We start from the raw sequence: 16,910 nt of genomic DNA, 5'->3' as shown, positions 1-16,910 counted from the left end.
CCTAACTGCGCAAGATGAATGTGAGAAGACCAGCAGTCAGATAGTGTGGGTGCGTCAGACTCTGAAGTTTACAGGGACTGAAGAGGCTCTGACAATTTATAAGGTGGTCTTTACTAAGGCCACAGATATCCAGCGTGGAATCTCTAAATAAGATGTTAATAGGATCCTGATACACAGGTTTCGAAACCTCGCCGATTTCGGTCTAGTTACCCGTTTCTAAAGTCAGTGACATCTCCATGGGAGCTATGCTAGAGTCGCTGTATACAGCAGCAGGTGTGTTGCTTCGACCGTGTTTGGTTGGCATTTGGGTAACTACGGCGTTGCTTGTCTGGATAACAGGACTCTGGTCCGCCCTACAAAACGTCCACCTTATGCTTCTCGCTGATCAAATCTGCAAAGCTGCTGATTATCTATGTACAGCTTCTACGGACGTCTGCCTAGTCAGTTCTCGCCTTTCAGCGTCACTCGTTGTGGCACGACAAGCGCTCTGGCTGCGTCCTTAGCAGGCGGAGGCAAAGGTCGAGAGAAGAATAGAAGCATTACATTATGCAAAGGTTGTTTGGTCCTGATTTGGACAAAGGTATTTTTCACGGGATACTCTGGACCAGCGTTCGAATCCTTTAGACCTCAGCCCTTTCGAGGCCGTGGTAGACAAACAGCCACGCCTGGTAGGCGAGGTCGAGGACGTGGTTTTCAACAAACCAACGCCAGTCGTCCGGACGCTACGGTCACCGGCAAGCCAGTGGCATGACGGGCTCCCAGCCCATCTCTGTGCTCCAGTTGTGGGAGCACGCCTTCAGACGTTTCATTTGGCATGGTTGCAGATATCCACAGATGGGTGGATCCGCAATTTAGTGTTAAAAGCAGTCTACCGCCTCTGCGGTTTTTCAACACAGGACTGCCTGTGTAGGAAGAGGACGGTTCGGTAAATTGCTATTCACTCTCTGCTGGAGTCAGCAGTTTTGATTCCGGTCCCTGTACACCAACAAGGTCACGGTTATTATTCCAGTCTGTTGTGGTACCAAAGCCGGATGGCTTTGGTCAGGCCAATATTGCATACTTACTGCAGATTCAAGATGGAATCTCTGCGGACAGTACTTGCAGGTTTAGAGCCACAGGAATTCATGATTGCGCTGGATCTCGAGGATGCGTACTTACACATTCCGATTTGGCCTCCTCTTCAGAGGTTCTTGCGTTTGCAATACGGCAGATCCATTATCAGTTTGACTCTACCGTTTGCCCTCTCGTCAGAGCTTAGGGTATTCACCAAAGTGATGTATGTTTTGATGGCTCATCTCATATTCCTGTAAGTGATAATAGTTCCGTACTTAGACGATTTGCTCATCAAAGCTCCGTCTCAACCAACTGCGCCTTCAACATGCGTTGCTAAGGTACAATGTGCTGGTTCAGCACGGTTGGTTTGTCATGTTCAAGAATTCACATCGGATTCCGTCTCAACGACTTCATTTCTTAGGAATGATTTTCGATACGGTAGATCGAGGAATTTGTCTACCAGAACAGAAAGTACAGACTATTCGTCATCTGGTACGATTAGTGCTCAAGCCTCGGTATGTTCGTGCATTCGCCTGTTAGGCACAATAGTGGCGGCTTTCAAAGCGCTTCTGTTCGGAAGATTTCACTCACTTCCTTTTCAACTGCATGTGCACGCACAGTGGTCGGCCTCGCATCTGCAGTTTCACTAGAGGGTGAGGTGGTCTCCACGGGCCAGAGTTTCTGTACTCTGGTGGCTCCAAGTACACAATCTATCCGCAGGAACTCGGTTAGGCGTCTGGAATTGGATAGTGCTAATCACAGATGCGAGTCTCAGAGGTTGGGGAGCTGTAGCTCAAAATTGTCAGCTCCAGGGTCTCTGGGAGGATCACGACAGATTGCTGTCTATAAATGTCCTAGAACTCCGACCAATTTACAATGTGCTACGACAAGTAGTGCACTTGCTTCGGTCTCAGATGGTCCAAGTGCAGTCAGTCAACGCAACGGCGGTCGCGTACATCAATAAACAAAGGGGAAAGAGAAGCCGCATGGCAATGCGGGAAGTAGCTCGAATCCTCAATTGGGCGAACATCACCAAGTGATATTGGCGGTAGTGTTCATTACGAGAATGGACAACTGGGAGGCGGATGATCTCAGCCATCGGGATTTTCATCCAGGAGAATGGGCATTAAATCCAGAAGTGTTTCACATGTTGGTCCAGAGGTGGGGTTAACCTCCAGTGGACCTGATGACATCTCGCCACAAAGGGGTCCTGGTGGCCTAGTGGGCTTATCCCCTGCATCTATCAGCGACTCAACCAGTGTTCAAATCCCACTCAGGGATAATTAGTGTTAATTTTTACCAGAACGCCAGATCCAAAGGCAGTGGCAGTGGATGCTCTCACGATTGCGTGGCCGTACAGCCTCGGGTATCTGTTTCCACCGTTTCCGCTGCTCTCTCTGTTGCTTACTCGCAGACGATCCTTGGCCGCTTCCGTTACGTCCGGAACTGTTACGACAGGGTCCATTCCTTTACCCCGATTTAGCGCGGATGCGTTTGAAGGGGTGGCTGTTGAGACCGCCCTCTTAAGAAGAGAGGGCATTCCACTATCGGTTATAACAACCATGTTACGTGCTAGAAATCCAGTTACAGCAGCTCATTATTACAGAATTTGGCGTGCCTATACAGGTTGGTGTGAAGTTCGGAAGTTTCCGACATCATCTTTCAAGTTATCCCGTCTTTTGTTATTTCTACAAACGGGGTTAGATGGAGGACTGCGTTTATCTACACTAAAGGTGCAGGTATCTGCTTTGTCAATTTACTTTCAAAGAATATTGGCTCTATTGCCGTCTCACACACCTTTTCTGCAAGGTGTTCTCAGAGTACAGCCTCCATTCATTCCACCTACAGCGCCATGGGACTTGAATCTGGTTTTAGATTTTGTACAGCTTCATACTTTGAACCCTTACATCAAGTGGATATTAAGTTTCTCACTTGGAAAACGATTTTTTCTCCTAGCCTTAGCTTCAGCAAGGCGTGTTTCAGATTTGGGTGCATTGGCATGCAAGCCACTGTTTGTAGTTTTCATGATGACAGAGCGGAGCTTCGTACGAATCCTGTTTTCTGGCAAAAGGTAGTGTCATATGTTCACATCAATCAACCAATAGTAGTTCCTGTGTTAACAGGACAGTCTGGAACTTTGGATGTGGTACGCGCATTACGCGTTTATGTATCCCGAACGTCTACAGTTTGTAAGACGGATACGTTGTTTGTTCTCTATGATGCTCCCAAAATGGGTTGGCCAGCTTCTAAGCAGACCTTATCCAGATGGATTATACTGACCATACGTCAGGCTTACCTTCATGCTAGGTTACAGCCGCCTACATCAGTAACAGCTCTTTCCACACGTTCTGTGGAAACTTCAGGGGCAGCTGGTCGTGGGGTGTCTACGACGCAGCTTTGCCGTGCGGCTACATGGTCTTCAGTGCACACGTTTGTGCGCTTTTACAAGTTAATACGTTTGCGGCATCAGCATCTAGCTTTGGCCGCCTAGTGTTACAGGTGCCAAACAGCTCTCCCGCCCACGAGGGAAGCTTTGGTACGTCCCAAGAGTACTCCAGTGACCCCTAGTGGATGAAAAAGAAAATAGGATTTTGGTACTTACCAGGTAAATCCTTTTCTTTGAATCCATAGGGGGCACTGGACGCCCACCCAAAGCAGTTTTACCTGGTTGTGGTAAGTTCAGGGGATCTTATGGTAACACATTCTCACCGATTTATCGGTTATGGTGTCAACTGGTTAGTTGTCAGTTACGTTATGTGTCAACTTTATTGTTGTCCGTTATGTTATAATATTATAGGTAATTCTCCATTGTTCATCCTCTCTATCCTGTTCGCCTCAGGAAAAAACACTGGTATTCTGGGAGTATGGAGGGGAGGAGAGTTACTGAAATTTGAATATTCAGTGCCCAGTCCTTGCTAACACCGTCCATATCCCAAGAGTACTCCAGTGCCCCCTATGGATTCAAAGAAAAGGATTTACCTGGTAAGTACCAAAATCCTATTTTTAAAACCAGCACCGGGCTCTGCGCCTGGTGCTGGTGCAAAAAATACGGGGGACAAAAAGTGTAGGGGTCCCCCTTATTTTTTACACCAGCATCGAGCTCCACTAGCTGGACAGATAATGCCACAGCCGGGGGTCACTTTTATACAGCGCCCTGCGGCCGTGGCATTAAATATCCAACTAGTCACCCCTGGCCGGGGTACCCTGGAGGAGTGGGGACCCCTTCAATCAAGGGGTCCCCCCCAGCCACCCAAGGGCCAGGGGTGAAGCCCGAAGCTGTCCCCCCCCCCCAAGGGCTGCGGATGGGGTGCTGATAGCCTTGAGTAAAATGAAAGAATATTGTTTTTTCCAGAAGAACTACAAGTCCCAGCAAGCCTCCCCCGCAAGCTGGTACTTGGAGAACCACAAGTACCAGCATGCGGGTGGAAAAACGGGCCCGCTGGTACCTGTAGTTCTACTGGAAAAAAAATACCCAAATAAAACAGGAGACACACACACCGTGAAAGTAAAAGTTTATTTCATACATGCCGACACATACATACTTACCTATGTTGACCCGCCGACTGCCACGTCTCCAATGTCGCCGACGATCCGGGGTACCTGTGAATAAAATTATACTCCCCTCAATCCAGTGTCCTGTGATTTGTAATCCATGTACTTGGCAAAACAAAAAAACGAATACCCGGACCACACGGACTGAAAGGGGTCCCATGTTTACACATGGGACCCCTTTCCCCGAATGCAGAGACCCCCCGTGACTGCTGTCACAGAAAGGTCCCTTCAGCCAATCAGGAAGCGCTACTTCGTGGCACTCACCTGATTGGCTCTGCGCGTCTGAGCTCAGACGCGCATTGCACAGCCCACACCATTACTTTCAATGGTGGGAACTTTGCGGTCAGCGGTGAGGTCATCCTCGGTCAGCGGCTGACCGCGGGGTAACCCCACTGCTGACCGCAAAGTTCCCACCATTGAAACTAATGGAGGGAGCTGTGCTATGCGCTGTCTGCCAGCTCAGACGCGCATACAGCCAATCAAGAGAGTACCACGAAGTGGCGCTTCCTGATTGGCTGAAGGGACCTTTCTGTGACAGCAGCCACGGGGGGGTCTCTGCATTCGGGGAAAGGGGTCCCATGTGTAAACATGGGACCCCTTTCAGTCCGTGTGGTCCGGGTATTCGTTTTTTTGTTTTGCCAAGTACATGGATTACAAATCACAGGACACTGGATTGAGGGGAGTATAATTTTATTCACAGGTACCCCGGATCGTCGGCGACATTGGAGACGTGGCAGTCGGCGGGTCAACATAGGTAAGTATGTATGTTTCGGCATGTATGAAATAAACTTTTACTTTCACGGTGTGTGTGTCTCCTGTTTTTATTTGGGTATTTTTTTCCCAGTAGAACTACAGGTACCAGCGGGCCCGTTTTTCCACCCGCATGCTGGTACTTGTGGTTCTCCAAGTACCAGCTTGCGGGGGAGGCTTGCTGGGACTTGTAGTTCTTCTGGAAAAAACAATATTCTTTCATTTTACTCAAGGCTATCAGCCCCCCATCCGCAGCCCTTGGATGGGGGGGGTGGGGGGTGGGACAGCCTCGGGCTTCACCCCTGGCCCTTGGGTGGCTGGGGGGGGACCCCTTGATTGAAGGGGTCCCCACTCCTCCAGGGTACCCCGGCCAGGGGTGACTAGTTGGATATTTAATGCCACGGCCGCAGGGCGCTGTATAAAAGTGATCCCCGGCTGTGGCATTATCTGTCCAGCTAGTGGAGCCCGATGCTGGTGTAAAAAATACGGGGGACCCCTACGCTTTTTGTCCCCCGTATTTTTTGCACCAGGCGCAGAGCCCGGTGCTGGTTTTAAAAATACGGGGGATCCCATGTCAGTTTTTACCCCGGATTTTTAGAACCAGGACCGGCTCGAAGAGTCCGAGGCTGGTTATGCTTAGGAGGGGGGACCCCACGCAATTTTTTTCCGGGTTTTTTTTCCCCGTTTTTTTTAATAATTTTTACAAATCTAATCAAAATCCGTCAAATCGGCCGTTTTTCGACAGCGGGACTGTCGAATCCGTTTTTTATTGAATATGTTGAATTCCGGCACCCACCTGCCGGAATTCGACGGTCGAATTAAACAACGGGCGAAAAATTGCCGCGATTCGCCGGCAATTGCATATACCCCTATACCTTTGCCTATGTGGACGCTGAATTTGGGTGAAGGATTCTCCTGTCCAATCAGGAGCTTCCCCACCACTAAATTGCTTTGGGACATCCCAATGTAATCCTGTGGACCCTGCCGGAGAAATAATCGTTTTGGTAGCCTTACCGTTGATAATGCTATTTTTCCTAAGTCCACAGGGATCCCACCCTGACGCACCAAATTTACTCAGACATTTACCAAATTGGTAACTGCACGGCTCCCTTTTCTCAGAGATTAATGTTTCATACACCAAAACTAACTTTTCTCAACAAATGCTCTATAGAATTGTGAAAACCGCATCAAAATCCGTCCAGTGGTTCTCTAGATTAGCCCAAACAAACAGAATTCTAACAACGACTTTATATTATACTATGTAGAGAAGTGTTTTTCCCCTATTAAATACATGTATTTGAAATATAGAGCATATTTTTATATAAAAGTGTGCACAACCTGTCCTACTCCTGTCCTGTTCAGGGTCCCACTCCTTAACTTTTATGAAAATAGTAAAGAGCAATTAAAGAACATATGTGCAGTAGGTTTATATATTGTGTAAATGTGCACATATTATACTAGTGGTTGAGCCTGTCCAAAGTATACACTACAGCTATGGGTATTGAGAGATGCAAAAACATAACAATATGCATATGATATACTTATAGTATATATGGTGTGTGTATATTCTGCATCCTGTACTTTTATATAAATGTGATCTGGGGAGTTTTACGGGTACATTTAGAAGTGGTGGATTAGTAGATGAAGTGGAGTCTAACGTTGTGTAATTGTGGCACTTAGATAGGTGTTGGTTCCTCCTGAATCTGCCTTGAACGTGCAGGTAGTATTTGTGCTAGTTGTCCTGTGGTCATTATTGGGGTCATCAAGGCTAATTTTGGCCGGAGTGAGGGAAGTACATGGTTCCTCCAGTTGGGTTAGTGTCTGAAAATGCTTTGTGCTGCACTCTTCAGCAGGTGGCTGTAGATAGAGATGATCTGTGACCCTCAATATTGGGGATTTCTCAGATATGTGCACTCTTATTCTCCCTTACAAGAAATGTTTTCTGTAACTCTCACAAAGAAGGGGACTGTGATGGTACTGGTGTAAAAGATTTCCCGAGGGTAACTAAACCTGCTTGGGAGGACCACAGGTGCCCCCATGGAGCGTCGCCTAATTCTGATCCTCTGTCTTGTAATATTCAATACCCTCTGATACTAAATACCAGGATGTTGCCATAACATGCAGTGACATGGAACTGGCTATGTCAGGTTATCACAGAGGTTGAGAACTTGTGGCTGTATGCTGTGAGAGATTTCTTTTTTTTGTATATAATGTTGTGATGATATTATTTCCCCCCAACAGAAAGAACTGGTATCTCCCTGCCCCCCCACCTCCTGTTTCGGAGCACATGGATTTTAAACTAGTATCCAGGGAACCAATGCCCTGGGGTTCAACACGCCTGAATTTTGAAGTTAAAGGTGAGTTATATGAGTGCATATTCCATGTACGTAAGTAATAATCAGAATAATAAACATAATGAAGATCATTCTGTACAATATATCCATCTATAGTAAGCATGGTAATACAGGTTGAGTATCCCATATCCAAATATTCCGAAATACGGACTTTTTTGAGTGAGATAGTGAAACCTTTGTTTCTCTGACGTCCTAGTGGATGCTGGGAACTCCGTAAGGACCATGGGGAATAGCGGGCTCCGAAGGAGGCTGGGCACTCTAGAAAGATTTATGACTACCTGGTGTGCACTGGCTCCTCCCACTATGACCCTCCTCCAAGCCTCAGTTAGATTTTGTGCCCGGCCGAGGTTGGATGCACACTAGGGGCTCTCCTGAGCTCTTAGAAAGAAAGATAGACTTAGGTTTTTTATTTTCAGTGAGACCTGCTGGCAACAGGCTCACTGCAGCGAGGGACTAAGGGGAGAAGAAGCGAACTCGCCTGCTTGCAGCCGGATTGGGCTTCTTAGGCTACTGGACACCATTAGCTCCAGAGGGATCGACCGCAGGCCCAGTCCTTGGTGTTCGGTCCCGGAGCCGCGCCGCCGTCCCCCTTACAGAGCCAGAAGCAAGAAGAGGTCCGGAAAATCGGCGGCAGAAGACATCAGTCTTCTCCAAGGTAGCGCACAGCACTGCAGCTGTGCGCCATTGCTCCTCACACACACTTCACACTCCGGTCACTGAGGGTGCAGGGCGCTGGGGGGGATTACATGGTATCCCTGGACATCAAGGATGCTTACTTGCATGTCCCCATTTACCATCCTCACCAGGAGTACCTCAGATTTGTGGTACAGGATTGCCATTACCAATTCCAGACGCTGCCGTTTGGACTGTCCACGGCACCGAGGGTATTTACCAAGGTTATGGCGGAAATGATGATACTCCTTCGAAAAAAGGGAGTTTTAATTATCCCGTACTTGGACGATCTCCTAATAAAAGCGAGGTCCAAGGAACAGTTGTTGGTGGGAGTAGCACTATCTCAGGAGGTGCTGCACCAGCACGGCTGGATTCTGAATATCCCGAAGTCACAGCTGGTTCCGACGACACGACTACTGTTCCTGGGTATGATTCTGGATACAGTCCAGAAAAAAGTGTTTCTCCCGGAGGAGAAAGCCAGGGAGTTGTCATCTCTAGTCAGAGACCTCCTGAAACCAAAACAAGTATCAGTGCATCGCTGCACGCGGGTCCTGGGAAAGATGGTGGCTTCTTACGAAGCAATTCCCTTCGGCAGGTTCCATGCCAGAATCTTTCAGTGGGACCTGTTGGACCAGTGGTCCGGATCGCATCTTCAGATGCATCGCTTGATAACCCTGTCTCCAAGAACCAGGGTGTCTCTACTGTGGTGGCTGCAGAGTGCCCATCTTCTAGAGGGCCGCAGGTTCGGCATACAGGACTGGGTCCTGGTGACCACGGATGCCAGCCTTCGAGGCTGGGGGGCAGTCACACAGGGAAGAAACTTCCAAGGACTATGGTCAAGTCAGGAGACTTCCCTTCACATAAATATTCTGGAACTAAGGGCCATCTACAATGCCCTAAGTCAAGCAAAATCCCTGCTCCTACACCAGCCGGTGCTGATCCAGTCAGACAACATCACGGCAGTCGCCCATGTAAATCGACAGGGCGGCACAAGAAGCAGGATGGCGATGGCAGAAGCCACAAGAATTCTCAGATGGGCGGAGAATCATGTACTAGCACTGTCAACAGTGTTCATTCCGGGAGTGGACAACTGGGAAGCAGACTTCCTCAGCAGACACGACCTCCACCCGGGACAGTGGGGACTTCATCCAGAAGTCTTCCAGATGCTGGTAAACCGTTGGGAAAAACCACAGGTGGACATGATGGCGTCCCGCCTCAACAAAAAGTAAAAAAAATATTGCGCCAGGTCAAGGGACCCTCAGGCGGTAGCTGTGGACGCTCTAGTGACACCGTGGGTGTACCAGTCGGTTTATGTGTTCCCTCCTCTGCCTCTCATACCAAAGGTATTGAGAATAATAAGAAAGAGAGGAGTAAACACCATTCTCGTGGTTCCGGATTGGCCAAGACGAGCGTGGTACCCGGAACTTCAAGAGATGCTCTCAGAGGACCCGTGGCCTCTACCGCTCAGACAGGACCTGCTACAGCAGGGGCCCTGTCTGTTCCAAGACTTACCGCGGCTGCGTTTTACGGCATGGCGGTTGAACACCGGATCCTAAAGGGAAAGGGTATTCCGGAAGAAGTCATTCCTACGCTTATTAAGGCCAGGAAAGATGTTACGGCAAAGCATTATCACCGCATATGGCGAAAATATGTTGCATGGTGCGAGGCCAAAAAGGCCCCAACAGAGGAATTTCAACTAGGTCGATTTCTGCATTTCTTGCAAGCAGGAGTGAATATGGGCCTAAAACTAGGCTCCATTAAAGTACAGATCTCGGCTCTGTCGATTTTCTTTAAAAAAGAACTAGCTTCAGTACCTGAAGTTCAGACATTTGTGAAAGGAGTGCTGCATATTCAGCCCCCATTTGTGCCTCCTGTGGCACCTTGGGATCTCAACGTGATGTTGAGTTTCTTAAAATCACATTGGTTTGAACCACTAAAAACCGTGGATCTGAAATATCTCACGTGGAAAGTGGTCATGTTATTGGCCTTGGCTTCAGCCAGGCGAGTGTCAGAATTGGCGGCTTTATCATGTAAAAGCCCTTATCTGATTTTCCATATGGATAGGGCAGAATTGAGGACTCGTCCCCAATTTCTCCCTAAGGTGGTGTCAGCGTTTCACCTGAACCAGCCTATTGTGGTGCCTGCGGCTACTAAGGATTTGGAGGACTCCAAGTTGCTAGACGTTGTCAGGGCCCTGAAAATATATGTTTCCAGGACGGCTGGAGTCAGAAAATCTGACTCGCTGTTTATCCTGTATGCACCCAACAAGCTGGGTGCTCCTGCTTCTAAGCAGTCTATTGCTCGCTGGATTTGTAGTACAATTTAGCTTGCACATTCTGTGGCAGGCCTGCCACAGCCAAAATCTGTGAATGCCCATTCCACAAGGAAGGTGGGCTCATCTTGGGCGGCTGCCCGAGGGGTCTCGGCTTTACAACTTTGCCGAGCAGCTACTTGGTCAGGGGCAAACACGTTTGCAAAATTCTACAAATTTGATACCCTGGCTGAGGAGGACCTGGAGTTCTCTCATTCGGTGCTGCAGAGTCATCCGCACTCTCCCGCCCGTTTGGGAGCTTTGGTATAATCCCCATGGTCCTTACGGAGTTCCCAGCATCCACTAGGACGTCAGAGAAAATAAGAATTTACTCACCGGTAATTCTATTTCTCGTAGTCCGTAGTGGATGCTGGGCGCCCATCCCAAGTGCGGATTGTCTGCAATACTTGTAAATAGTTATTGTTAACTAAAGGGTTATTGTTGAGCCATCTGTTGAGAGGCTCAGATGTTTTCATACTGTAAAACTGGATATAGTATCACGAGTTGTACGGTGTGATTGGTGTGGCTGGTAAGAGTCTTACCCGGGATTCTAAATCCTTCCTTATTATGTCAGCTCGTCCGGGCACAGTGTCCTAACTGAGGCTTGGAGGAGGGTCATAGTGGGAGGAGCCAGTGCACACCAGGTAGTCATAAATCTTTCTAGAGTGCCCAGCCTCCTTCGGAGCCCGCTATTCCCTATGGTCCTTACGGAGTTCCCAGCATCCACTACGGACTACGAGAAATAGAATTACCGGTGAGTAAATTCTTATTTTTTTGATGGTTCAATGTACACAAACTTTGTTTAATACACAAAGTTATTAAAAATATTGTATTAAATGACCTTCAGGCTGTGTGTATAGGGTGTATATGAAACATAAATGAATTGTGTGACTGTAGACGCACTTTGTTTAATGCACAAAGTTATAAAAAATATTGGCTAAAATGACCTTCAGGCTGTGTGTATAAGGTGTGTATGAAACATAAATGAATTCTGTGCCTAGACTTAGGTCCCATCCCCATGATATCTCATTATGGTATGCAATTATTCCAAAATACGGAAAAATCCGATATCCAAAATACCTCTGGTCCCAAGCATTTTGGATAAGGGATACTCAACCTGTAATAGTACTTATGATACTGAACAAAATAAAAAGCATTTGTTGATCGCATACAAAGTTTTAATGGATAGTGGAGAGGCTGAAGCTGTGTAGGGTTGCAGTCAAAATGCCGGCGTTCAGGAGACCGACACTGGAATCCCGACAGCCAGCATTTTCCGAACGGCTGGTATCTCGCCCCCTGCCCCTAATTACCACTCAGTTCGTGGGTACCACTAACCGAGTGGGAATAGAACCTGTGACAAGCAAAGCCTGATGCGTGGGGAGTTCGGTGTACTGACAGCCAGCATCCAGTCTGCCGTTATATCATACTGGACCTGCTGTGTACTGTTAATAATCTAGTCATACTTACTGGTAATATTTTATACACTGCCATTATTTACAGTACGTTATCTTTATCACTCAGATTTCTCAGAGCATAACTTGTGTGCATTTATATTACCTTTTATAAACAACCTACTACTGTACAGGGAGCAGAGAATAGGAAACGGGTGTGTAATGTGGATAAATAGTTGCTTTTTGGTCACTGTGGGAATAGTAGAAAAAATAAGCAACTGACTTTGTTTTATTTTAAAAGTCCTTTTTTAGAAATTAATTTTGATTGCTTCACTTTACATAGCCATGCCCTGCTAAGCACTGTACTTGGGGCACACAATCATTTGTTCTTGTTTCCTTATAGGGCCCAGTCACATGACAATATATATGCGCCCACATGATATGTCAGTGCTGTCTAGCTGGTCCTTGGGTGATGGGACACCGGTAGCTGACAATGATGGGGACTATTTTATATATTATTCCCATGGCCTTCAAGCTCCAGCATGGCAATTCTGGATTGAAGTTAAGGTAAGTAGAGGAGCCAAACATGGTTGTTCTATAAATATTAAAGCTTTACATGTAAACAAAATAAAAATCCAACATCCTGTATTGCAGAGTTTGAGTTTGATTTGCTTATGTCATTGTAGTGTAGTGTAGTGTATACATGATGTTTACTTTGTATTGATCAGTGTATCAACAGGCTCTCGGCCATACTGCACTGGAATTTTATATTCTGAACATAGGCCTAAATAAATGTTTTCTACCCCTCAATCGATGTGCATAATAGATTTACAGGAATGAAGAAATAAACCACAAGAACCATTACTGGAACTTAAATTAAATACATTTCATGTAAATGGCTGACATTCTTGTGCACCATCCACATATTATGTATGTGTGTGTCTGTAATTAGGCCGACAAGTAAAAGATAGACAGTGCTTAAGGTCAACACAAGTTTTTTTTGTTTTTTTTTGGGGGGGGAGGGGGTGGTTCACATTTATTTTTTTCTTCAACTTTTTCATCCTTTACCATCGATGTGGACTACAATTGGGAATAGTAGCCTGCCCGAAGCGGCACACTAATTGGGGTCACGTGGTTAAACATCGAACATGACACCAGAAAAATATAAAGTTCTTGGAATTTAAAAAAACTAGTCACCCATCTCTATGTTGACCTTTTTGACCCTGATGACCTTTTACATGTCGACCTGTTGACTATTTTTTCCCATTCAGGTCTTTCGTTCCCCCATTTCCCCCTAAAGCAATGGAAAATACTTAACTTGTGTCTTATATTCACATTTTGCATATACTGTACTGGTGAACATTTGTGCACTTCCTGTTCTGTAGTTTTATACAGGAGGGGCTCTACTTCCAACTTCACTGCCTTTTTACCATAGAACAAAATAATTCTGAGGAGTTTATGACCTGCACCAAGGGACTGAGGTCTTCCACCAAGCCTACCCTGATAGACAATTAATATTAGAGGGGTAACATTCAAATAAACATATTAGTTTCTGACTTAAAATATGTCCTGTGAAATGTGCATCTTGTATTTGACATTAGGGGTGTGCTCTTTGATAAAATAATAATAATATGATACTCTGTGGTCCAAATGTGGATGCAGCTCCAGTGGCTCTTATTGTTCCTAACTAAGGTAAGGGTCAGTTTGCAGACCACTTTCCACGGTACTAGTGTGTTCAGTGCATCAGATTGTATTGAGTGGTTTGTAAACTGTCCCTTGGTATCAGCCACCATCTGGCAGGGAATTGGCACATGACAGAAAATAAGAACCACTTGGCCCATCTAGTCTGCCCCCTTTTCTAACCATATTGTTACCTCAAACCCTATTTGGTCCTTATTTCTTTGTAAGGATATTCTTATGTCTGTCCCATGCATGTTTATATTGCTCTAGTGTCTTAGCCTCTACCAACTCTGCTGGGAGGCTATTCCACTTGTCCACTACCCTTTCTGTGAAGTAATTTTTCCTCAAGCTTCCCCTGAACCTACCTCCCTCCAGTTTCAGTACATGCCCTCATGTTAATACTGTTTTTCCTCTGAAGAATGTCTCCATCATGTGCCTTGGTAAAACCCTTGATATATTTGAAAGACTGTGTGCTGCAGATTCTGTGTGCACAGCACAAGGGGAAGACTAAAGCAGTCAAGGTCAAAGAGTGCAGTAAGCAGGAGCCCACCAATATGACCTGGGGGCATGACACTGTGGCATAATGTAAACTGGGGGTATGGCATCATTATTTTTAATCTATTATTTCTAAGGACCAACAAGGTTTATGCAGAGCTGCAAATAGGCAGCAACCTACAAGATTACATAGGTATAAAGAAATTGACATGGATATATAGTTACCACCTGCAGAATGCAAAATTACAAGACATGGGGAGAAAGGGCCCTGCTCTCAGGTGCTTATATTCTAATATGATAATGGGGGACATAGAGTGGTCCTGGAGAGCAGAGCAGTGGGGGCACTACAATATGACATGTGAATTGCGGCCACTATGATATAGCACAATGTGGATTGGTGTTGCGTGAAGTCCAGTAGCATAAAATGGTCAGGGACATCCATACTGAGTAACGGTAACATATACAGTAAATTATATCTTTATTACATGTTTCTTTCTAGCTACTAATTACATATGTATATTCATTTCAGGGTGTGGATGGATATCCTGATGGAATGGTGACAGTTGCAGCAGCATCGCACTATTTCTTTGGGCCAAATCAGGCTTCTCCTCAGCTTGAGTCTTTACTGCAAAGATTCCCAGACTGGAGTTTCCCATCCAGCTGGGTCAGCACATATGAGCAGTATGTCTATTGATGTCTCACATAGCACAGTCTGTGCATGTAATAGAACCACTGTGATCATCTACAGAAATGATGGGAAACATATCTGCATGGACTCTCGTCTAATGTAGAACAATAATAAAGGAATGGACCATGGTAGTTAGTTGTTCTGTTGTTGATTTATGCTTAGGGATATGGGCGATCTAATGATGATGAAACTGCACTGAACTTTTTCTAGTCTGATATGGACAATAAGTAAAGAGGGAATATTCCAGAGGGTATCCTGTGTGTTTTGGACTATTCAAACCTTGAACGAAGAGGAATATTTACCTATGGAGTTCGAATATTTTTCACACTGGAAATCACTGTTTACATAAAATATTGAGGTCTTACTTAATGTTCATTTTGTCTCTTGTAATGTTCATACTGTTTTCTGGGACACAAAACAATAATATATGTCCAATTCTGTTTTGAAAGGCAGCTGATATTGTACAATGACGATAATGTTCTAGTAAAATTGAAGACAGCCTAGCATTGACGGCATCGCCCAAGGCTGTGCTGGGAGGACTTTGCAGTAGGCTTGCTGGGGAGGTTTGCTTTAAATAAAGAATCATTTTGCAAAAGACTCCGCAGTAGAGAGGGCCTAAATGAACAAACAATTTAATCAAAACTCCTACATTCTTAATTTGCTCAGAAATCTAGTCATGGCATTAGTTGGCTTGAATATTGCTTAATGTGGCTAATCTGTGTTTGAGTTTTATCCTACTCTATTCTACGCCGCCTTTGTTTTACAGGTCTGTCAGTACCTTTTATTCATTTGTTTGGCAGTTTGCTATGTATACTTGAATCTTAGTCAAAATCGATCCTGTATTAAGTGTTCATATAACTTTTTTTTTTTTTTAAATAAAGACTGTGCCATGAACATGTTGGTGAGTGCCCTACTTTGTTTTTATTTTGTTTGAATTGGACATTATGGGCAGTATCCAATTAGCCCAGATCATTTTTCGGCTACTAAAGCCCCGATAACCAGCACTTACTGGGGCTAATTGACTAGCTCTCTGTAAACCTATAAGCAGCTGCTAATAGTATACGGGTCTATATGTTACCTTGTGCTCCTTCCCCACATTGGCATTTGCTTAGCTTATGCGGAGGGGCGTGGCGTATGTTAACACCAGAATGTTGACATGTTCTGAATGTCAAAACGTAGGGGGGAACAGCGTCACATGGCTCACATTCTCCAACTCACACCGGCCAGGTTCTATCTTATTTCAGGTGCCCGATTCCCTCCCGGTGGCGAATTTGGTCCCTGCAATGCCCAGCGTAACAAGGGCCATCTAATACCGCATACGGGAGTAGGCACGGCTCACCGTATCTCTTTTCGGTCAGCGTGTTTGTATGTCCCGCTGTCACCTCCATCCGCTCAGAGAAGACTGACGCAGCAAAAGGGACTGCATGTCTTCCACGCTGTCCCTTTCTATTTAGAAACAACATTTACAACACAGGTACATTTGTCATCGATATTGTGTAACAAAGTCTGGGAAATTTAACTCCTTTAACTACATATGATACATTGGGCCCCATTTATCAACGAGTTTCCATGCTGGAAACTCGTTTTTAAGTGTTAAATGGGACAAATTTCTATTCAACAAGGCTAATTGCGCTGCTAACTAGCAACGCTATTAGCCTTTCATTTTCCCTATACTGGTGCCCAGCAAAGTCTATTTAACAATGAGCGCTATTTCAGAAATAGCGCTCGCTTCCCTATACTGGCTTTGTCTGCCCTGAGCAGACGTTAGGACACTGCTGCAGCGGAGTCCGTCAGTGATCCGGCTCCCCCCTCCCGTAGCAATTCCGGCAAGCATCGCAGCAGCCGGGTTGCTATAGAAATCACTACCTACAGTGCACATGGGTTTGCCCATCTGCTAACAAATTGGCTGCTACAATCAGGTCTGAATTAGGCCCAGTCTTTGTTCATTTTACATGTTCAGTAGG

General features: G+C 45.8%; 1 protein-coding gene across 4 annotated transcripts in view; it reads left to right on the top strand.

Moving 5' to 3' along the window:
* ERMP1 (endoplasmic reticulum metallopeptidase 1) overlaps positions 1 to 15,543 on the top strand; it is a 162,911-nt gene extending 147,368 nt beyond the window's left edge. For 3 of the 4 annotated variants that reach the window (XM_063913990.1, XM_063913988.1, XM_063913989.1), the window contains exons 13-15: positions 7,597 to 7,712; positions 12,487 to 12,650; positions 14,788 to 15,543. In XM_063913990.1, the coding sequence (XP_063770060.1) occupies positions 7,597 to 7,712; positions 12,487 to 12,650; positions 14,788 to 14,952 (445 nt within the window). In that variant the 3' untranslated portion in view covers positions 14,953 to 15,543. Of the gene's footprint in view, positions 1 to 7,596; positions 7,713 to 12,486; positions 12,651 to 14,787 lie in introns of those variants that run through there. The other variant, XR_010172095.1, reaches the window with a different exon arrangement.
* Positions 15,544 to 16,910: the final 1,367 nt, after the last annotated feature.

This window comes from Pseudophryne corroboree, chromosome 1 (assembly GCF_028390025.1).
Source record: "Pseudophryne corroboree isolate aPseCor3 chromosome 1, aPseCor3.hap2, whole genome shotgun sequence".
Classification (NCBI taxonomy): domain Eukaryota; kingdom Metazoa; phylum Chordata; class Amphibia; order Anura; family Myobatrachidae; genus Pseudophryne; species Pseudophryne corroboree.
This window is presented reverse-complemented; position numbering and strand designations above follow the sequence as displayed.